General features: G+C 41.5%; 1 protein-coding gene across 13 annotated transcripts in view; it reads right to left on the reverse strand.

Moving 5' to 3' along the window:
- Positions 1 to 23831, reverse strand: part of EIF4G3 (eukaryotic translation initiation factor 4 gamma 3) — a 466091-nt gene that overhangs the window by 222227 nt on the left and 220033 nt on the right. For 4 of the 13 annotated variants that reach the window (XM_039509525.1, XM_039509517.1, XM_039509524.1 and 1 more), the window contains exons 4-6: positions 12783 to 12878; positions 11336 to 11449; positions 7440 to 7472 (exon numbers count right to left, since the gene is read on the reverse strand). The exons of 1 other annotated variant lie outside the window; for it this stretch is intronic. In XM_039509525.1, coding sequence (XP_039365459.1) covers positions 7440 to 7472; positions 11336 to 11449; positions 12783 to 12878 — 243 coding nt within the window. Of the gene's footprint in view, positions 1 to 7439; positions 7473 to 9745; positions 9791 to 11335; positions 11450 to 12782; positions 12879 to 23831 lie in introns of all 13 variants that reach the window. 8 more of the 13 variants (XM_039509526.1, XM_039509519.1, XM_039509518.1 and 5 more) reach the window with 4 other exon arrangements.

Here is a 23831-nt window from a genome sequence, read left to right on the forward strand (position 1 = left end):
TTCTGCCTCTCGCCCGGGTGGAGTTCCGGAGTCGACGGGGAGCGTGGCAAGATGCGATAAATTGATCCCCGATAGATCAATCACTCCCTGCCGATCCGGCGGGTAGTGTGGATGTACCCTAACATGACAAACATTTGTTTCAAACCAACTGTTTTTACTCTACAACCTCACTTTTGTTACAAAGTGAAAATGAACCTTTAATCACTGCCTCATTGTTAATTTGGTATTAATTTTCTTCTTTCAATTAAAAATGCTTTTTCTTCAAGCATATGAAAACAAAGACACATGACAGCTCCATATACAGGGCACCTGTAAATGAAGAATTCTGGTTTCTTCTGCAAAAATCTGTATTTTGCATCAGAAGTTAAAGATGGAATGAGACCTTTTAGGTGTGTGGCAGGATGGACTAGGTCCAGATGCCCCCTGCTGGAGGTCTCATGGCCCTGCATCACCCTGCCCCAGAATAAAACAGAGAGAAGTCCTCCAGACAGCCTAGAGTGGCTGCAGAGGAGTGGCCAATCAGAGGGGCAGATGGAGTGAAGCCTGGGTGAAAGTGCAGCAATACCGTGGATGGCTCACTGCGGACAGGACTGAAGCCCAGGCTGCTGAAGACAGGGTGCCTGGCTGGCGGGAAGAGCAGCAGGACCAACGGAAGGTCAGTGCGGGCAGGCTGAAGCCCAGGGGGACCGAGCAAAGAACCTGGCCAGGCCAGCAAGGGTAATGAGATGGGTCCCACTGGTCTGATTGAAGACTGAGCCTAGGGAGGCCTGTTTCCTGCTGAAACACCACCAGCTGCGGATACTGAGATGGGCCACGGCATGGGGTTGAAGAAGGCAGAGCCTCTGGGAAGAGGCCTAAGAGCTATGGCCCCATAACAAGGCCGTGATAAGAACTTGGGACTGTATACCCCAGAAGGGGGGACAGTGAATGTGTCTTGGCCGCAGAATGTGTCTTGAGTCGCTGAAGACCCACTGAGAGAACCATCAGCCCGGTGATGTGCACAAGAGGCGGGTGTCACCCCGATATAAGAACTAAAACTAAAAGCAGGCTCACACTCAACCAACCAAAGGGCAGCACCCGCCCATGAGAGGTGGGTGCCACCTCATTGAAAAGACTAATTGCAGGTATATTTGCCAGAGAAAAGGGGGCACTCATGTGAGATGGGTACTGACACTGTTACAAGGTCTCATCTACATTATGCTCTTTAGCACACTGGCCTAGCTGAACACCCCCTTGTCTATGTGTTGGCATATTGCAGTGCACAAGATAAACTCTATGCATTCTAAATTGTCAAGAACTCTGAAAGCAGAGGGGAAGAGCTTGCTTTGCCATATGCAAAAGACATGCTTCTAAATGGAACCATCATTTTCATTGAAAAGCCTGTGAAGCACACCTCATATGACTGAAAAATAAAGGAAGTCTCTCTAGCAGGAGTACTGCAAACAAGCTACATTTATTTTAAACATAATAAACATTAGCCATTTATCAACATATTTTCAGGTCAATTAAAGGCTAGCAATTGTTACAGATCCATTAGCAGACATGGCCCTGCAAAAGGCTGAAAAAAGTAACAATGGAAACACAAGAACAAAGCAACGAATTTTCAAGATTACAACCAAATCAGACCTGTACATTAAGGCTGTTTTCTTGTTTTAATTATGCATCTCCATAGCCTTAGACAACTCCTTTGTTATTAATTTTGAGGCAGAAGAGAAAGAGCAGAATTGACTGGCAGGATAACTTTTCCCTGACCCTTAAGAGAGGGAGAGGGAGTGTCTGCACAGGAAAGATAGAAACACTTTCGAAGAATGCTGTTTTCTTAGTGGATGAGAGATGTGCACTTACCACCAGGTACAAGTCAGAGTGTTGACTCTGATCTTTAATCTGGCTTGGGTCTTGGCTGAGATAATTGCATCTTCACCATCTCACCGAGATCAGCTGGGGAACTTGAGTTAAAACTCTCTCTGAATTTAAAGATCTGGGTGCCAGAGACAGTGATTTTGCAGGGGAGGGTCCTTGGCTCTGGAATTTACTTCCCTAACTGGCCTGAAAAAGCCTGAGTGCTGACCTAAAGGGCATGATGTAAGGCTCATTTCTTTTTCCAAACTTTTGCCTGAAGGTGATGGTATGTAGTTTATGAGTGGATGAAAGTCTTCCAGTATTAGCAGTGCTCATCAAATTCTGTATTTTATTTTTTATCTTTCATTATAAAAGAATCCATCACAGAGTCTCTGGCTAAATTAAAAGAAATAATAAAAACATATAAACAGGTTCTACTACACCTTGGCACTAGTTTAAGCACTAGCACCATGGTTGTACCAGCCATGTTCCTTCACAGCCTCTGTCCTTTCAAATATCCACTAATGGAAAAAGAGCTAACAACTGCTCCCATTGTGGAACCAGCAGCATGCGCTTTGGTTCCCAATCTCCATGTATGTGAAGATCACACTCCAATACTATCTTTGTCTTCAAGGATGGCGTAGGAGAAGAGAACATTCCCGCATGGCTCTGTACAGAGAGGTGGGGAGCGAAGAACACCTCCCTCCACCTCCTGCTCCCCTTCCTGGCTCCATGTATAGAGCTAGGAAAGGACATTCCCCACACTCATACACATCCTCTACCTCAGGAAATACATTTGCTGAAAAGGGAGAGAGGAGCAATTGCTTAGCTTTTCAACAAAACCATGGCAGCTATTTTCATTTGACTTTGATAGTTGTTTACTTGAAAAACATTAAAACTGGGCTTCCAGAGGTTATGAATCGCAAGAGCTTCAATTTTGTTTTTTATAGCATCAATAGGCTTCAAATAATTATAACTGACATGTTCATAATATATTTTAAATACATTCTTTATGAAGTTGCCAGTCACTTCAAGAACATAAGTCATGCTCATCAGAGCATATTAATGATACAATAATTACAGGAAACAGCACTAAAGAATACTCTGTATTATATGAGTTCATTCAAAGTGATATGGAATCAATGCACAAGAGATGTGACTCTACCATAATATAATGTGCATATTAAACAGAAAATTTAAATTTAGGATAAAAACCTGCTCTTCCTAATACTGTGTTAGAAGACAAGAATTCTTTTTTCCAAATGTCAATTATAGCAAAAGTTGGTACCCAATATAGTAAATTTCAGTACACCTCTACCCCAATATAACACGAATTCGGATATGACACGGTATAGCAGTGCTCCGGGGGGGCGGGACTGCGCACTCCAGTGGATCAAAGCAAGTTTGATATAACGCGGTTTCACCTATAACTCGGTACGATTTTTTGGCTCCCGAGGACAGCGTTATATCGGGGTAAATGTGTATTTGGTAAATGTTTTGCATAAAAAAAATTCTCATTCTAGGTTCTCAAAGTAACAACTGCAAAACATTTTAATTAACCCAAGAGAGTAAAGACTGTGTAAAGTAGTGATTGGTAACTTTTTTCAGTTCACATGGGAATAATAATTTAAGTTAGCCTGAGGATTCCTAATACAAGAGCACAACATTCTCACTGTCAGTTTTCAGGTTTAGGGTCAGATTCCCTCTCTTATCGCCCTTTGGCACTGGCAAAATATAAACCAGTGGTTCTCAAACAGGGATCCGGGGCCCTCTGGGGGGCCTTTCAGGGGGCCACCAAAATAAACCAAAGATGGGCCGTTGTTAGTCTTGCTGGGGCCCAGGGTAGAAAGCTGGGGCCCAGGCCCCACCACCCAGGGCTGAAGCCAAAGCCCAAGCAACTTAGCTTCACGGGGCCCCCTGTGGCATGGGGCACTAGGCTGTTGTCCTTCTTGCTAACCTCTACTGCCAGCCCTGGCTGTTAATCTACTGGATATGCAGAAAAACAGTTCTTATGGCACATGTGGGCCATGGACTTTTTACAGCATGTTGTGAGGGAGGAGGGCTCAGAAAGAAAAAGGTTGAGAACCCCTAATGTAAACTACTCCAGGGACTACATAGGCATAGAATCAGTCTCAGAATTAGCCTGCCTATGCACCAATCCCATTCTTCCCCCTCACACACACAGAACTGTGTCCAGAGGATACTGGGAACAGATAAGAATCTAGGTCTTAGAATACCTGGGTTGGAAGGGACCTCAGGAGGTCATCTAGTCCAACCCCCTGCTCAAAGCACAACCAATCCCCAGACAGATTTTTGCATCAGATCTCTAAGTGACCCCCTCAAGGATTGAACTCATAACCCTGAGTTTAGGAGGCCAATGCTCAAACAACTGAGCTATCTACTGCTTCTAATAAATTCTGGTTTCTGAGAGATAATTCTGTCTATACAACAACTATAACTGAGTCAAGAACCTGGTTGCAGCAAAGTTAAGCTATGTATTGGTTTTGTAAGCATACTAAAGCCTTGGACATTCCCAGGTTGTAACCTGGTTATAGGGTCACAGCTGGGTCCAATGGATAAAACAGTTTTAATCATATTGTAATAGGATTCCTAACTCGATTATAATTGTAAAGCAACCAAACACTTTTTACCTGTTACGCTGTACTGGTATTATACACCGCTAACTGTTAAAGATCTTCAAATCTCTAGATCCAAATTCTGCATATATAGGATACACCTGGTTCTCACTGATTTTAGGAGAGAATTTTAGCAGGACACACTAAACACAAATTTTGTCTTTTGGTAAATGATCTAGAAAAGAACTCATGAATGTTCCTCATCTTTGAACTGTGACTAGTTTTCCCATAACTCCTTTTATAACCACAGAACTTCAGAGAAGGTCAAGAAAAGGAAATGGTAGGTCTCACAGCAAGTTATCAATTCTGTCATGGTGCTTATTAGTACACAGTAAAGGATAGATGCAAATACACTCACCTTTAATGGTTCTTCCCTCACCATAAGCCTATCCATACAATCCACAGCAACAAGTGAGCTTAAAACTATGCATAAACAGTAACAAATGATAATTTCTTCCTCACATGTGGTTTCTGTATGTGAGTGAATGAGTAGGTGCATTAAGTGTCACTATTCTTTAAACTCTTGTTGTCTGCCCTGTTCTAGAAAGCATGTCTTCCTCATGAGACTGTATACACTGGGAACAACAAACGTATCTATAATAGTTTTCTCATTGTAGCCACTAACAGACTCACCTGTTACCGTGAGATAGCATCTCTGCCACCCGCTATCATCTTCATAGAATCATAGAATCTCAGGGTTGGAAGGGACCTCAGGAGGTATCTAGTCCAACCCCCTGCTCAAAGCAGGACCAAACCCAACTAAATCATCCCAGACAGGGCTTTGTCAAGCCTGACCTTAAAAACCTCTAAGGAAGGAGATTCTACCACCTCCCTAGGGAACCCATTCCAGTGCTTCACCACCCTCCTAGTGAAAAAGTTTTTTTTCTAATATTCAGCCTAAACCTCCCCCACTGCAACTTGAGACCATTACTCCTTGTTCTGTCATCTTCTACCACTGAGAATAGTACCATAGCTCAATCTTTATATTACACTAGTATTGCTCAGGGCTTGTCTACACTTGAAATGCTACAGCAGCACAGCTGCGCCACTGTAGTACTTCAATGTAGAAGCTCACAACTGCAACAGGAGGGGTTCTCCCATCAGCATAGTTAATTAAGCTCCCTGAGAGGTGGTAGCTAGGTGGATGAAAGAATTCTTCCATCAACCTAAAGCTGTCTACACCAGGGGTTAGGTCGGCTTAACTACATCATTCAGGGTACTATGAGTGCAGTAGCTTAGTCAATTTAACTTTTGAGTGTAGACCTGACGTCAGACTGACTAGCATGAATGAAATTAGACCAATGTAATGCCTTCCCATGGAGCAAACCTTCCTTGATTAAGCACCTGATTCTGCTCCACTGAAGTCAATGGAACTTCTTCCAGGAACTTCAGTGGCAGCAATATTAGTCCTCATAAGCATATAGCATGTGACAAAGAAATAATCAAATCCATTAAGATCTTCTCCCTCATAAAAAAAATTTGTATGGGAAAACTGGCTTTTGTAAGGATGAAAAAAACCACAATAGAGCTGAAAGATAAAGAGATTTATCAGACACTTTGAGTACGCCATACTATACCATTTGTTTGTTTGTTATTGGACTGAACTGATCACTTCTGATATTTCAACTAATTTTGCAGTTAGTGTTTCCCATCACTTTCATATACACTACTCAACTTTTAAAATCTTCCCCACCCAAAAAACATAGTTACTACCTTTGAATTCAAGTATCAGAGGGGTAGCCGTGTTAGTCTGGATCTGTAAAAGCAGCAAAGAGTCCTTATAGACTAACAGACGTATTGGAGCATGAGCTTTTGTGGGTGAATACCCACTTCGTCGGACTGCATCTGTTAGTCTATAACAGGGGTAGGCAACCTTTCAGAAGTGGTGTGCCGAGTCTTAATTTATTCACTCTAATTTAAGGTTTCACCGTGCCAGTAATACATTTTAATGTTTTTAGAAGACCTCTTTCTATAAGTCTATAATATATAACTAAACTATTGTTGTATGTAAAGTAAATAAGGTTTTTAAAATGTTTAAGAAGCTTCATTTAAAATTAAATTAAAATGCAGATCTCCCCGGACCAGTGGCCAGGACCCGGGCAGTGTGAGTGCCACTGAAAATCAGCTCGCGTGCCGTCTTCGGCATGCATGCCATGAGTTGCCTACCTCTGGTCTATAAGGTGCCACAGGACTCTTTGCTGCTTTTACTTTTGAATTAAAACTCAAAGATTTGAAAGACCAGCAGACTAAGAGAATGAGCTACTGATCTTTGCTTTCTCACAATGCAAGTTACATATATGAGCCATATACATGAGAGGTCATACACTTTTTCATATTTTCTTCCTTGCTTAGGAACTGAATCCATATTACAGCTAAATAGTTCCATATAAAGTTCAATTTAACCATCAGAAATACCACACAGACACCTAGAAATTTAACTTTGCTATATACAGTAATACACAATATAGCAAACAAATGACAAATATCCTTCAAATGCAGTATACCTCAGAGCCCTATAAATTGGCAGCTAATATGCATTGTTAAAAGCCATTAGAATTTAAAGGCTGATATTTTCAAAAGAATTTGGATGTCAAATTCCCATTGAAATCTGTGTGTACTCCCCTTTGAAACCATCTGAAGTTTTGAGCAAGTTTCAGAGATTCCCCCAAATGCAAGAAAATCTGAAAGATACCTGGTAATAGTCTTGCAATTTTTTTTTAAGCTAAGCAATGTTTTTAATGGGATTGTTAATAGTAAGTGCAGTGAAATTAATTAGGAGGCAAAGCATCACCGGGTATTATGGTTGCTTGTTAGCTGAGGTTATAGCAGGTGCTAACATTTGGAAAGGATCTGGCTCACAAAGCAAGCTTGCATTTTTAAAGTTAGTAGGTGGATAACCTCCAACCTCCCCTTTCCCACAACAGATTAGTTTAGGATGATAATGAAGGGGCAAGGGTACTGTACCTGGTGATGGGCAGGTCGAGGCCCCGCTGCAAACTGAGGAAAGGCGGGAGAAACAAACACAAAAGGAAAGGCACAAAGAGTCAGAAAGCCCACAACAAAAAACGAAATGTCATACTACATGCAAAATAAACCCACAAGAAAAAACACAAAAAGTCAAAGCTTTGCTGAAGGACAGTGACAGACAGGTACTACAATATAACAGGTTAACACCACTCCAGTGATAATGTGCTGCCCAAGAGCTGGGAGAGAGAGAGAGAGAGAGACAACCAAAGCTGCTAGTCATCTTAAAGGCATTCTACTATATGAATACAGATATACTTAATAAGTTAATAAAATATTATGTGTTTTAGACAAGTGGATATCCTTAAAGTGGTTTGACTGACTCAAGTTTCTGGAGAGTGGAGGACACCTCTGCTTACAACACTGCAATTAACAGCCAGGTAAGCACTTCTAGTGTCCTGCACACTACAGGGAATGCATGCAAATCTCTGTGAGGCAAACAAGACTAAAACAATAATTTGCACATATATAGTGCATTTCATCTTCAAAGTATTTACAGACATTAGCATGCAATCCTACCCCACTATGTGGTGGTAAGTATTGTTCTCCCAATTTTACAAATGGGGAAACTGAAGCAAATCGGTTAACCCATGATTTGTCCAGGAAAACAGACTATGCCAATGGCAGAGCCTGGACAGAACTCACGAGTTCCTGTTTCCCAGTTCTGTGCTCATATCATTAAATCACTTCCCACCCTCTCATATTACAATGGGGAAAAGGATTCAGCATTTAACACACTCAATGAACATTTAGAACATTATCTGGTAATTAGCTGAGTGTTAAAATAGAAATAAAAATGAATGCAAGGCATGGAAAAATATAAATAAAAATGAAAGGGTATCTCTTAGAAGAAATCAAGTTAAGCATTTAAGCCCTTAATTCTTAGTGTGTTAACTGAACTCCAGTCTTTCCTTGAATGATATCTGGTAATCTATTAATAACAGCTCAAATAATTAAACAGAGTACATTAAATTAGATCCCACACTGAGTTTTTATGCACAGCAGCAAAACAGTGTGTGCGCACTTCTCCTTGTTGCTAGCTGGGCCTGCCAGTAATGTAAGACACGTAGGGAAGCAAGCAAAGCAGTACAGCTCTGCTAATTCATGGTACTTGTGCAGAGACTGATTTAATACATATTACTTTCTTCTCATGTGCTACCATATGTTCTAAAATGGAAATTTAATAAAGAACAATAAGGGCAGAAAAGTACACCTATAAGTGAAGTTTGTACATTTCGTATGCAAACTACAGGGATAGTTAAAATATTCTAAATAGGTGACAAAGGCTGGTTTCAAGTTACTGAGTTTTTACTTCACTCAAATAGAAAAAGTAATAGACAGATAAATAAATAAATAAAAATAAGCAAATGGGGTAAGGCTGGCTTACAGCCCCATTTCCCTGCTTCTTAATATTCCTAACACCACCAAATATGACAGAAGCAAAACAGGCATTCACCACTGATTGAATTGATTTTCCTTTCCCCTTTAGAAACATTTTTAAAAATTGCGTATATTTAATACTTCCAAGCAGCAGTCTATAAATACTATAGTTTATTCTACAGTGTTTATATAGTCCTCCTACCTTCATCTCATCATTACAGTTGGATGCAGAATAATCAAATTCTTCAGGAAGAAGAAATGCACACAGCGTATTTCTACCATAAGAGTGTATAAAGTATAATCTATAGTACCAATTCACAAATCATATACAACTTTATTTCTTTTCCACCTTAAACTGTCCCGTGTGACATTTCCACTAAACCTCAGATTTTAAAAACACAAGAAAATGTCAATTCATTAGACTAAAAAATTAAAATTTCAGCTTTAATAGTTTTGGCAATTTGTCATGTGACATACTAAAGAGACACTTGGTACACACAACTTCTAATCCCTCTCCGAAACCTTTAGGTATATTGGAGGGTGGTGGCTTTATTGATCCTTGCAGTAGTAAATGGAGACTATGATGATTCTAAGGAGATGATGTGCAGATTACAATTCAAGTCAGATTTTTCACAGGAGGAATCCCAAAAGCAGAATACAGGTTTCATTTCTTCTGTTTCACATCTGAGAAAACAGGATAGCACTTCCCCTGACAAGGACAAGGCACCAACATAAACATTTCCTGAAGGACTACAGGCTCTATTTTATCTGCTAATGAAAGCAGAAAAAGCAATGTGCTTCAAAATCCCTACAAAGAGAGTCGTGGGTGCAAAAAACAGTGTTGATTAACCTGAGAGCAGAAGTACCTGTCTTATCACTGTTCCATGGAAAATTCTAACTTTTAATCGGCTCTGAAATAAGAGTGGGAAAGTTACATCTTAAGAATACTTAAGCCAAAATATATTCCATGATTAAAAAGTAATACATGTTATAAGAAAAAAATAAAATAAAACCTCAAAGTTAGTGGAAAAGTACCCTAGTCTATTTTGCACTGGTCACCATTGGCTATTGATTTTTATAATTCTTCTTGACAATATTCTTTACTCCTATTGGTAGCTGTAAGCAACAGAACAAACTGTAGTCACTGCTGGCTCAGAGTAAAAATAGAAACTTTATTTTTCCTTTAGATGGTGAAGGTAGTAGATACAGAGGAAAACAGCCTTCTGTGAAACCTGGATCCAACATTTCTGCCACTCATGCCCTTATTGGTCTCACTCACAAACCCTTTTGCACATTGCTGGCAACTTCTACATATGTTGATGTAGATTTTGCACACTGCATGAATATAACCACTTTTTATGGGTTATTACAATAGCCACTACAGTCCTGTCTCCCAGATTATGTTTTTCAGCAATTTCTCTACATCAAACAGATTGCTTTAAAATAAACTAGTGTTTAGGGTTGGGATTGACAACAGGAAATGGAAGTAAAGCAGTAATTATACTTGGGCTGAACAGTATTTAAAACTTTTTCCCCAACTGGAACTGAAGTTTGAAATTCTTGGTATCAAATACAAATGACACTCCAAAAACTAAATGGGAAAATATTTGAAGCCACTTGAATTGCAAAGGCAGCTGTCCAGAGAGGAATAGAAATGCCTAGACTGTGCAATTGCCAATGGCCCTTTAATGCAGAAATAGAATGGAGTAAGCTTTGGCTGCTCAAGAATGCAGTGTTAGGGTCACTTCATCAGTGCAACAGCTTACCTATCCTCACCAGCTGGGTCAGCTGTATGATGGATTGGACTACACTAGAGAATCCCAGGATGGCAAAGGAATTATCACACCATCTTCCTCATCCGCTCTTTGCCCTCCCATCACCACCAGAAAAGAAGATAAAACTAAAATAAATCAAACCCAGAACAAAACGCAAGAGTAGTTCAGGACCAGCTAGTCATGCATTTGTTTTGGGGATAGGGGTTGTAATGGAATGTTATATGTGCGGTTTTTTAGTAATGGAGTGGTAATGGTCACTAGCAGAGCAGATGGCAAAAACTGCATACAGGATAGTTTAAAATAAAATAGTTCATGACCACAGAAAAATAGCTGACAACTGCAGACAAACTCTTCTTCATTATTTCCTCTAATTATGTGGCAAAATCCCTACAATTTTGTGAATTTTCAGCCAAATATTCTGAAAGTGTCATCCCTTTAAGTGTAAGCCCAAATTCTTCCTGTCTAAATCCTGAAAGATCAGACCCTCCCAAACCATTCTTTCACCGTTTAACCTGGCAGAAACTGCCATGGTATCTCATGTTTTTAGTAAAGAAGCAATCAGTGCATTTCTGTAGATCAGTCAACAAAATCATGTGGTAAAAAAAAAAAACAACAAAAAATTAAACAGTGCCATTGGCACAATTGCCTGCAAGAAGGAGTACAGTTTGTTATATTGCTTACAATGCAGTATTTTATCCAGCCTCTTCCAGCCAGGGACCTGTAAACCGGATTCTGTTCCAAAACCTTCCTCCTCTTCCAGTTGTCTGTGCAATGTATTGGCACTGTTCTGCTGGGCTGTCAAAAAAACTGGTTTAGAGATGCAGCTCTTCAGTCAGGTTTTGCTCCAGTTCTAACCATGTAAATTTACTCTTGCTTTTCAACAATTAGAGATAAAGATGATGATCATACTTATAGAGAAAAGATTTACCATCATCACTATCCCACATTACTGATTAGAACTGGGGACTAAATGAAATGAGTTGGGGGTCTCTGCCCAGTTACAAATGTGCAGCTGTCCATGTCATAAAAACACCATCAAACCTGGAATTAGTTGGCTCTCTCAGCACAGAGATCAAGGACTCAGTAGGCCACAAAGACTAACCCTTCTCTGAATTCCCTAGAGGTGAAAGTTCCAGAAGAGGGTTAAGGCACAAGGGGGGGAGAGAGGAGGGAAAAGGGGGACACTTGCCCTGTATTATACCTGATTAAAGACTGCTGTCTCGAAGACTTTCAGTTGCCACCCTTCAGCAGCATTCTACTCTAAAAAAGGAAGAGTGCTGGAGATGGTGCAGCAACTTTAGCGGTAACCCAAAATGTTATGACACAGGAGATGTGGATCTGCAAGGGACAGAGGGACTGCAGCTCCCTAGGCTAGCTGAGGCTTCAGGTACAGCGGAGGTGATCTACTCTGCCTCCAAAAGTAGGGATAAGCATTGATGCTGCAGGAGGGCCTCCTAGTATCAGATGGTATTGTACTACAAGCATAGATTTCCCAACATGAGGCTCGTTTCAGGGAGTCAGAGGCCTAAAATAGGAGAACAGTATTAAAATATGCATAAAAAGAGGATGATAGAATCCAAAGTTTGATCCAAAGGCCTTACCACAAAAAGATTCTGAGATTCAGAAACTCTATATAAAGCTGCAGGTACTCATACATAGTGATATATTAAAGAGTTTGAACTGATCCAGTGGAAATGATTCAGGAAAATGTTCCCTGAGCCACTGCAGACTGAGAGTGCTACTTTGGAGACTTAATTTAATTTACTGATCTTTGTTCTAACATTTTATCAAATGTTTCTATAAAGAAAAAAAATGAAGCAAAGAGAAAGACACTGATAATGAATCTAATTTCTAAAATGAGGTGAACCTGAGTGAGAATACACTAAAAATAAATCATGCCATTGGGAAGTAGTTGAGAATCTCTCCATTGCTTTCCTTTCACATAAGCTACCTTAAAAGAAATTTCTCCTAACACGAAAGGGTTTAAAAATGCAATAAAGATTTGCTGTTTGGAAATTGCTTCTAGAAGTCAATAAAACACTTTCCAGAGAAATGCTACTATACACACGGAGAGACACACAAATGAGAGAGAAAGAACAGAAACTAGAGCAAACAAGTGCTCCCTTACCGGAGAGCGGGTCTGAGGCTGTGTGTTCATTGTTTGAGGAGTTTGGGGGTACACCAATGTGGCTGGAGCTGCATTCTGCCCTGAGGGGTAAGGGGCCTGGCAAAGAACAGAGAAAAATGTTAATATACCAAATAATTTATTCAGAGAGAAATTAAAGGCACCAAAACACACCGTCAGATGAACTGGTGATTACTGTTGAGACAAGGTAGTTAAAATAGACAGATTCCTCTTCTGTTGAGATGAAATGCCTATCAATTTATTCATATGGTGCACAAAACACCACATTCATTTTCTTAAAAAACCTCCGCAGAGGAGACCATGATTAGGGCTAAGATTTTGTCATGGATATTTTTAGTAGAAGTCAGGGACAGCTCACAGGTTTCAATGAATTTTTCTTTATTGCCCATGACACGTCCGTGACTTTTACTAAAAATATCCATGATAAAATGGGAAGGGGCTGGGCAGCTGCGGGGTGGTTGGGAGCTCCAGGGCCCCCACCACCTGTGTGGGCTCAGAGCTCCAGGGTTCCTCTACCCACCATAGTGGTGGGGAGCTGCAGAGTCCCTCTGCCCCTTCTCCGTGGCGGGGAGCTGCAGGAATCTCCCCTGCCACCGCCACAGAGGGGAACTGCAGGGATCCTCCTGCCCCCCCCATGGCGGCTGGGGGCTGTGGGGATCCCCCTGCCTCACTGCAGCAGAGAGCTGTGGAGATCCTCCTCCCACAGCTAGGTAGCTGCAGGGATCTCCCTGCCACTGCCGCGGCCAGGGAGCTGCGGGGGTCTCCCTGCCTAGCCATGGCAGCCAGGTTGCTGAAGTCACGGAGGTCTTTGGAAGTCCTGGATTCTGTGACTTCCACAACCTCCATGGCAAAACTGTAGCTTTAATCATGAATAGTGTTTATCAACTTAAAAGCTCTGCATTGTTTGAATCCTCTGGTCCACACGCTGATTTTAATACAATTCTCTATAAATTTCTGAGAAAACTTAGAATAACAATGTGCTGCTGACAAATGCTGCAAAATAAGACAGATGACAAAAAATTAAGTAGCATGCAACTACACCTCTACCCCAATATAATGCGGTCCTCAGAAGACAAAAAATCTCACCGCATTATAGGTGAGACTGCATTATATCAAACTTGCTTTGGCTCTCCCTGTTCCTTGTTCCCTGACCGCCCCCTCCAGAGACCCCCATCCCTAATCACCCCCAGGACCCCACCCCCTACCCACTCCTCCTGCTCCCTGTCCCCTGACTGCTCCGCCCCCTAGCCACAGCCCCCACCCCTTGACAGGCTCTCACCAGCAGCAGCGGGAAGTGGAGCAGCCCGGCCCTAGCCCGCTCCACTCCGCCACTCCGCTTCCCGCCGCCGGTGAGTGTGGGGAGATTGGGGAAAGGACACCCCCTCACACACTCACCGGCGGCGGGAAGCAGAGCGACGTGGCCCCAGCCTGCTCCACTTTTCTTGCTCCAGCCCCAGCCGTGTTGCTGGTGGGGAGGGCTGGGGAAAGGTCCTGCACTCACCTGCAGCAGGAAGCAGAGTGCTACGACTAGGAGCTGGCAGTGGAGCTGGCTGGGGCAGGGCTGCCGCCACCGGTGAATGCGTGGAGGTTCGGGAAAGGACGCCCCACCCCGCATTCACCGGCGGCAGGAAGCGGAGCAATACGGCCCCAGCCTGCTCCACTTTCCTTGCCCAGGCCCCAGCCATGTCGCGGCGGGGAGGTCCTGCACTCACCTGCAGCAGGAAGCGGAGCGACACAGCCCCAGCCTGCTCCACTCTGCTAACTCCCAGCCGTGGCACTCTGCTTCCCGCCGCAGGTGAGTGCAGGGAGGTTGGGGAAAGGATGGCCCCCCATACTCACCTGCGGCGGGAAGCGCCATGGCTGGGAGTTAGCAGAGTGAAGCAGGCTCGGGCTCCGTTGCTCCGCTTCCGCTGCTGCCAGTGAGTGCTGGGGGATCCCCTCCCCCGAGCGACACGGCTGGGGACAGGGCAAGGGAAGCAGAGCGGGCTGCTCTCGGCCCCCCCTCTGGGACTGTGGGGCCCCAAAAGTGCCCCCCACAGCTCCTGCCTCCCAGACCCTGGGGGGAGAGGGGGAGCCCCTGAATGCTCCCGAGACCCTCTGCCCCTTATCCAACCCTCGGTCCCAGCCTGGCCCAGCACCCTTAACACGCTGCTCAGAGCAGAGTGTCAGAGCTTTACCGCCTTGTATGCGAACCCGCCTTATATCGGGTCGCGTTATGTCGGGGTAGAGGTGTGGTATAAGTCACTATCCTTATAAAGAACAGGAGGACTTGTGGCACCTTAGAGACTAACAAATTTATTTGAGCATAAGTTTTCGTGGGCTACAGCCCCACTTCATTGGATGCATGTAGTGGAAAATACAGTAGGAAGATAGATATATATATATATACACACACATACACAGAGAACATGAAACAATGGGAGTTACCATATACACTATAAGGAGAGTGATCAGTTAAGGTGAGCTATTATCAGCAGAAGAGAAAAAGAACTGTTTGTAGTGGTAATGAAAATGGCCCATTTCCAGCAATTGACAAGGAGATGTAAAGAACTTGAGGGGGGGATAAGTATGGGGAAATAGTTTTACTTTGTGTAATGGCCCATCCACTCCCAGTCTTTATTCAAGCCTAGTTTGATGGTGTCCAATTTGCAAATTAATTCCAATCCAGCAGTCTCTTGTTGGAGTCTGTTTTTGAAGTTTTTTTGTTGTAATATTGCAACTTTTAGGTCTGTAATCCAGTGACCAGGGAGATTGAAGTGTTCTCCAACTGGTTTTTGAATGTTATAATTCTTGACGTCTGATTTGTGTCCATTTATTCTTTTACATAGAGACTGTCTGGTTTGGCCAACGTACATGGCAGAGAGGCATTGCTGGCACATGATGGCATATATCACATTGGTAGATGTGAAGGTGAATGAGCCCCTGATCGCGTGGCTGATGTGATTAGGTCCTATGATCGTATCTCCTGAATAGATATGTGGACAGAGTTGGCAACGGGCTTTGTTGCAAGGATAGGTTCCTGGGTTAGTGTTTTTGTTGTGTGGTTGTGTGATGTGCAGATACAGACTAACACGGCTGCTACTCTGAAACCTGTCCTTATAAAGTGTTCAGAACATATCAAAATGGCCTAAAACTGTTATAGGCATATGGGGGCAGACCCGCTGCTGATATAAAGTTACACCAGCAGAGAATATGCGCAATGGTACTTATTCCAAAAGTAAGAGTAACTTGGAGTAGTACAGTTATGACAATTGTAGATTTTTTACACTAGGAATTTCAGAACATTCTACTTAAAAACCTAAATTAAAAAAGCTTTATTTTATCATGTAATTTATTCTCCATCCCTCATTCCTTAATAGATGTATTATATTTTAAGCCATTTAATGATGACACTGCCCAACTGCAGCACTGCCACTGATAATTATCTATCAGCCTTACTATTATTAAAGCAGTTTTTCTTTTTTTTCTCAGTTTTAAATTCCTTAATAAACGGTGGTGCAAATCTGTTAATTAAAAAACAACAACCTGCATTCATTACAATGCTGATGAAAACACTGAATTAAGAGCACAGATGACCTAAGTCCTCTTGAATCACAGAAACTCTTAGAGCAGTGTTTCACAACTAGTGTTGCAATGAAGGGTGAATCACACAAGGGAATTAGGGGTCATGAGGCATCAACAACTGTATTACTATCTAAAGCAAAGACAATTTCACTACCCTATTCCTCACACACTCAAAAAAGATCAAGTATTCTCCATCAGCTTCTCTAAACACACACAAATACATCATATAGGCTTATTGCTGTTACTGGATTTTTTTATTCTTTTCACATTTACTTTTTTAGTAAATGTAAGAGGGTAGAGAATTTTTTACTTTGAATAAGGGATTGCCAATTTCAAAAGGCTGAGAAACACTGCCTAGAGCATACACAGTAATAATGCAATGGTGATTTGTGATATGACCAGAGGTCACCAAATCATTTCACACAGGCCACCAAACAGCTATCTTATGGTAACAACTTTCATTCACTACTAATCAAAGTCCATTTTGAATCAGGGTCTTAGAAATAAGAGGATACCTATCCTGCATTTCTGTGAGCTCTCTAACAGCTCAATTTTTAACATCATAATATTGTAACATTATTTCTAAAATGGCCTCTCTGGCATGGCATCTGGGGCACTGTAAAGCACATTCAAGAACACAAACACAACAATCTGTTTTAAAATCTCCAATATTTTTGGTATTTCCTGAAGGTAGAGATAGTATCACAAGGTACCATTATGGAGGGCATCAATGGCTGACTCTGTTTAAGTTTAAGGCTCACTATGATCCATCTTCAGCTGAAGATTTCAAAGGGAATGAATCAGAATATAAGTAAGGAGCGAAGTACAGACAATTACTGTTTTGTAAAATTTTGAAAATATCTATCGTGTGTGTTTTAATGGGCACATGAAAAATCAACCACTGCTCAGTGCATCTGAACAACAGATTTAAATGATCAGACTAAGGCAATGTCTACATTATAGCCTATGTCAGCAAAATTTATGTTGCACAGGGATGTGAATATTCACAAAATAAAATGGGTTTAATGATGTGCAGTCTGTGTTTGATGAACTAATAAAACTGATGATAAACATTGAGGGAATTGTTTAGTAAATTTCCCTATGGTCAAAATGAACTTTAAGTCACTTTGCTGGTCCTCCAATGCATTCCACGTTAAATTCAAACTTTTGTCCTTTCCTTCCAAACTCTTCACCATGTAGCCACTGCCTACATCTCAGACCTGGTCTTCCTTTTGCAATTCTCACCCTACCTGCTCTGCTCTCTCTGTGTCACCATCCTCTCCCCTTTGTCTTTGAATAATTTTTGAGGCTTCCACTTTTGCTAGGAAGGTAGGGCTATCAAGCAATTTAAAAAATTAATCATGATTACTCATGCTGTTAAAAATAGAATACCATTTAAATATTTTGGGATGTTTTCTACATTTTCAAATATACTGACTTAAATTACAACACAGAATACAGTGCTTACTTTATATTTATTTTTTATTACAAATATTTGCTCTGTGGAAAACAAAACAATAGTATTTTTAGGGCTGTATTCTGTGTTGTAACTGAAATCAAAATGTATATTCATTTGTTACAAATATTTATACTGTAAAAATGATAAACAAAAGGAACAGTATTTTCCAATTCACCTCATACAATTACTGTAGTGCAATCTGTTTGTCGTGAAAGTGCAACTTACAAATAAATATAGATTATTTTCAGTCCTACTTCATGATCAGACAATTGCTAAGAGAAACAAGTTTGTTTACATTTACAAGAGATAATACTGTCCTCTTCTTATTTCCAATGTCACCAGGAAGTGAGAACAGGCATTTCCATGGCACTTGTGTAGCCAGCATTGCAAGGTACTTATGTGCCAGATACACCTCTGGTCACTCCTCCCCGAGCACACCGTCGCCACTCCATTTCTCCCGCCTCCCAAGCTTGTGGCGCCAATCAGCTGTTTGGCGCCACAAGCCTGGGAGGGAAAGAAGCATAGCGGAGCGGCATGCTCAGGGGAGGAGGCGGAGCAGAGGTGAGCTGGGGCAGGGAGGAGTTCCCCTGCGTGCCGCGCCCCCCCCACTTGCTGCAGGAGGCCCTCCCCGCGCCCCCCTGCCCCAGGTCCCTCTGCCTAAATGCCGACGACAACCGGGGCGGCCGAAGATCCGGCCACCGTGGTCGCTGCCGAAGGACCCGAAATGCCGCCCCCCAAATGCTAGTGCCCTAGGCGACTGCCTAGGTCGCCTGATGGGTTGCACCGGCCCTGCGTATGCCCCTTCATGCTTCAGCCACCATTCCAGAGGACATACTTTTATGCTGATGATGCTCCTTAAAAAAATAATGCGTTAATTAAATTTGTGACTGAAGTCCTTGGGGGAGAATTGTATGACCCCTGCTCTGTTTTACCCATATCCTGCCATATATTTCATGTTACAGCAATCTCAGCTGATGACCCAACACATGTTGTTCATTTTAAGAACACTTTCACAGGAGATTTGACAAAATGCAAAGAAGGTACCAATGTGAGATTTCTAAAGATAGCTACAGCACTCGACCCAAGGTTTAAGAATGTGAAGTACCTTCCAAAATATGAGAGGGACAAAGCGTGGAGCATGCTTTCAGAAGTCTTAAAAGAGCAACACTCTGATTCGGAAACTACAGAATCTGAAGCACCAAAGAAGAAAAATCAACCTTCTGCTGGTGGCATCTGACTCAGATAATGAAAATTAATATGTCAGTCTGCACTGCTTTGGATTTTTATCAAGCAGAACCTGTCATCAGCAAGAATGCAGGTCCCCTGGAATGGTGGTTGAATCATGAAGGGATATATGATTCTTTAGCGTATCTGGCATGTAAATACGTTGCAACGCTGGCTACAACAATGCCACGAGAACGCCTGTTCTCACTTTAGCTGACTTTGTAAACAAGAAGCGCGCAGCATTATGTCCTACAAATGTAAACAAACTTGCTTGTCTGAGCGATTGGCTGAACAAGAAGTAGGACTGAGTGGACTTGCAGGTGCTAAAATTTTACAGTGTTTTATTTTTTAATGTAGTTTTTTGTACATAATTCTACATTTGTAAGTTCAACTTCCATGATAAAGAGATTACACTACAGTAGTTGTATTAGGTGAATGCACATTGGAAAAAATAACCCCAACTATACATACAACATGATGGGGGCTACAACAAGTCAGGAAAAAGATCTTGGAGTCATCGTGGATAGTTCTCTGAAGATGTCCATGCAGTGTGCAGAGGCGGCCAAAAAAGCAAACAGGATGTTAGGAATCATTAAAAAGGGGATAGAGAATAAGACAGAGAATATATTATTGCCCTTATATAAATCCATGGTACGCCCACATCTCAAATACTGTGTACAGATGTGGTCTCCTCACCTCAAAAAAGATATTCTAGCACTAGAAAAGGTTCAGAAAAGGGCAACTAAAATGATGAGGGGTTTGGAGAGGGTCCCATACGAGGAAAGTTTAAAGAGGCTAGGACTCTTCAGCTTGGAAAAGAGAAGACTAAGAGGGGATATGATAGAGGTATATAAAATCATGAGTGATGTGGAGAAAGTGGATAAGGAAAAGTTATTTACTTATTCCCATAATACAAGAACTAGGGGTCACCAAATGAAATTAATAGGCAGCAGGTTTAAAACAAATAAAAGGAAGTTCTTCTTCACGCAGCACACAGTCAGCTTGTGGAAATCCTTACCTGAGGAGGTTGTGAAGGCTAGGACTATAACAATGTTTAAAAGGGGACTGGATAAAATCATGGTGGCTAAGTCCATAAATGGCTATTAGCCAGAATGGGTAAGAATGGTGTCCCTAGCCTCTGTCCGTCAGAGGATGGAGATGGATGGCAGGCGAGAGATCACTTGATCATTGACTGTTAGGTTCACTCCCTCTGGGGCACCTGGCTTTGGCCACTGTCGGTAGACAGATACTGGGCTAGATGGACTTTTGGTCTGACCCGGTACGGCCTTTCTTATGTTCTTATGTTCACACACCCACCACAACATCACCCTTGTTGCTCTAGCCTCTAAACTTAACCAAAAGACTCTGAACAGGCTTTTCTCCAGTTTCATACTGGAGCTCTGAGCAATCATACTGCTCTCTTACATACAATGCAACTCCTCCACCTTTGCTCCTGTGCCTGTCCTTCCTGAACAGTTTATACCCATCCATGACAGTGCTCCAGTCATGTGAACTGCCCCACCAAGTTTCTGTTATTCCAATCACATCATAGTTCCTTGATTGTGCCAGGACTTCCAATTCTTCCTGCTTGTTTCCCAGGCTTCTTGCATTCGTGTACATGCACCTAAGATAACTAGCTGATTTCCCTACTTTCTCAGTATGATTATAGCATGAATCAGGAGGCTTCTCGTCTTGTAACCTCCTCCTTGTGTTTCCTCCCGGTATCCCACTCCCAAACTTACCTCTGGGCTTAGGTCATAATCCCCCAGTGAACCTAGTTTAAAGCCCTCCTCACTAGGTTAGCAAGCCTGCCTGCAAAGATGCTCTTCCCTCTCTTCGTTAGGTGGATCCCATTTCTTCCTAGCAATCCTTCTTCCTGGAACAACATTCCATGGTCAAAGAATCCAAAGCCCTTTCTCCGACACCACTTGCGTAACCACGCATTTACCTCCACAATTTGACAGTCCCTACCTGAGCCTTTTAATTCAACAGGGAGGATAGACGAGAACATGACTTGCGCATCAAACTCCTTTATCCTTCTTCCCAGAGCCACGTAGTCTGCAGTGATCCGCTCAAGGTCATTCTCAGCAGTATCACTGGTGCCCACATGCAGAAGTAGGAATGGGTAGCGGTACGAGGTCTTGATCAGTCTCGGCAAACACTCCATCACATCTTTTAAGACTCCGTGTTGCTCTTTTAAGACTTATGATAGCATGCTTCACACCTCGTCCCTCTCAGATTTTGGAAGGCACTTCAGATTCTTAAACACTGGGTCGAGTGCTGTAGCTATCTTTAGAAATCTTACATTGGTACGTTCTTTGTATGGGTCATCATCCGAGACTGCTATAACACTAAATATATGGCAGAATATGGATAAAACAGAACAAGAGACATACAATTCTCCTCCAAGTAGTTCAGTCACAAATTTAATGAACACATTTTTTTTTAACAAGCGTCATCAGCTTGAAAACATGTCCTCTGGAATGGTGGCCAAAGCATGAACGGGCATTCAAATGTTTAGCATACCTGGCATGAAAACACCTTGCAATGCCAGCTACAAACGCGCAGTGCTAACACCTTTTCTCATTTTCAGGTGACACTGTAAATAAGAAGTGGGCAGCATTCTCCTCCATAAATGTAAACAAACTTGTTTGAGCGATTGGCTGAACAAGAAGAAGGACCGAGTGGACTTGTAGGCAAGTTTTACATTGTTTGGTTTTTGAGTGTAGTTATATATTAAAAAAAAATCTACATTTCTAAGTTTCACTTTCACAATAAAGAGATTGCATTACAATACTTGTATGAGGTGAACTGAAAAATACTTACAATTTTTACAGAGCAAATACTTGTAATAAAAAATAATAATATAAAGTGAGCACTGTACACTTCGTATTCAGTGTTGTAACTAAAATCAATATATTTGAAAATGTAGAAAAACATCCCAAATATTTTATAAATTTTAATTGGTATTCTATTGTTTAACAGTGAGATTAAAACTGCAATTAATCACAAGGTGGATAAAAAAATCGATCATTTTAAAAAAATCTGATTTTCTTTATTTAAATTGGATTTTTTTGATAAAATGCTTTTTGAAGAAAAAACCTATCCAAAGATCATTTTAATTAAGATACATTATAGCTCAAAGATATCTCATCATGGAATAGGGATTATAAATTTTAATTCTATAGTATGAGACAATATATTCATGTAATGTTTAAGAAAAGTTTTATGAATGAGTTCCAATAGTCCATGGATTAGGGACCCAATTTTATGAGGTTCCAGGGGCTTCTGTATAGATTATTTAGGTTTATCTTTTTATCTACTCAATGGGACTCAGGCTCAGTCTAGAAGATACCATCAGAGATGCTTAGTTTTGCAGTTCTCAAACTGTGGATTTGTGTCTCCAGAGATAACATGCTTGTTAACAGCAAAATTGTTTTTAAATAAATAAATAATGTATAGAGGTGAGAAATAACAGACTTCAACCCTATTGTCCCTCTGCAAATTTGTGTACATAGAGTCAATCTCTTATCTCTCTCTAAATGTGCATAGTTTCAAAAAGCTCAATGAATAGAAGATTGCTGGGGGCAGAATAGATCTGGACAAGGAGAAGAAGTCTGGAGATAAATGTGAGAAGGGAGGAAGAGGCAGCAGAAACAAAAGTGAAACTGTTTGAGCAGCATATTCCCCAAGTCTTGAGGTCTTTCTGAGTGTAGCCTTCATTTATTTGCGATCTACCCTACCATTCTCTCACTAGAAGGGAAAACATATAATGGCAGCAGGACATAAGAGAGACCATTTGGGAATATTTTAATTAAGTTCCTCTACCTGTGGGTGAGACAGGCATGCGTGCAAAATACAAACAGTGCAACAAAGAAAGGCAAGGCCTGGTTGCCGGAATGAAACAACATCGTGAGAAGTGCTCCTTCAAGCTGCGTTGAAGATGACGAAAGGAACATGTCTGTACATGCAGGATCTTCAGGTTGATAAAAAAAAATTAATTCATACTTCTTTCTTAAGGACTGCCTGTCTTCCTGCCGGACTATTCTTGAATTATCATGTTTGAGCAAAAAATATAGTTGTTACTCTATCATTTTAGATGAAGTTGTAATAAAAAATAAATAGCTGAAATAGGCAGATCTTCCTTTTACAAATTCACCTTGAAAGTAGTACTGAGTGTCAGTAAATAGAATGAGTAATACTAAATGAGCAGTATGGTAATAATAATTAAATAACTAAATTGACTTATTTTGTTTAGGAGAATCCTTCCTCAACATTCAGGATTCTGAAGACTATCCACCTTCAAGATCACCATCATTTTCTATAGTTTCAGAGTCATCTGCCAATGATAGTGTTTCAGTCACATCATGTATGTCACAGAGCCACAGTATATACGTCTGTTAGTCTATAAGGTGCCACAGGACTCTTTGCTGCTAGTATATCGCCTGTAGCAAAAAGAAAAAAAAATCTCCATCATCCAGAAACAACCATAGATAAGTTTGTGATAAGAACCAGCAGATTACAAAAAGAGGTAATTGATTAAAAAATTGCCCGGTTTGTTTATGCAACAAACTCTCCTTTCCGTATGATTGAGAACCCACACTTCATTAACATGACTCAGTCATTAAGACCAGGATACAGTCCACCCAACAGAGCACATGTCACAGGCAAATTGCTGGATAAAGTATATGAAAGAAAAATTGAGCAGTGTGCAAAAGGTCTAGAGGGTGAAATTGTTAACCTGAGTCTTGATGGGTGGAGCGAAGTCCACAATGTTCCTGTTG

The sequence above is a fragment of the Mauremys reevesii genome, linkage group 21, assembly GCF_016161935.1.
Source record: "Mauremys reevesii isolate NIE-2019 linkage group 21, ASM1616193v1, whole genome shotgun sequence".
In the NCBI taxonomy this organism is placed as follows: Eukaryota; Metazoa; Chordata; order Testudines; family Geoemydidae; genus Mauremys; species Mauremys reevesii.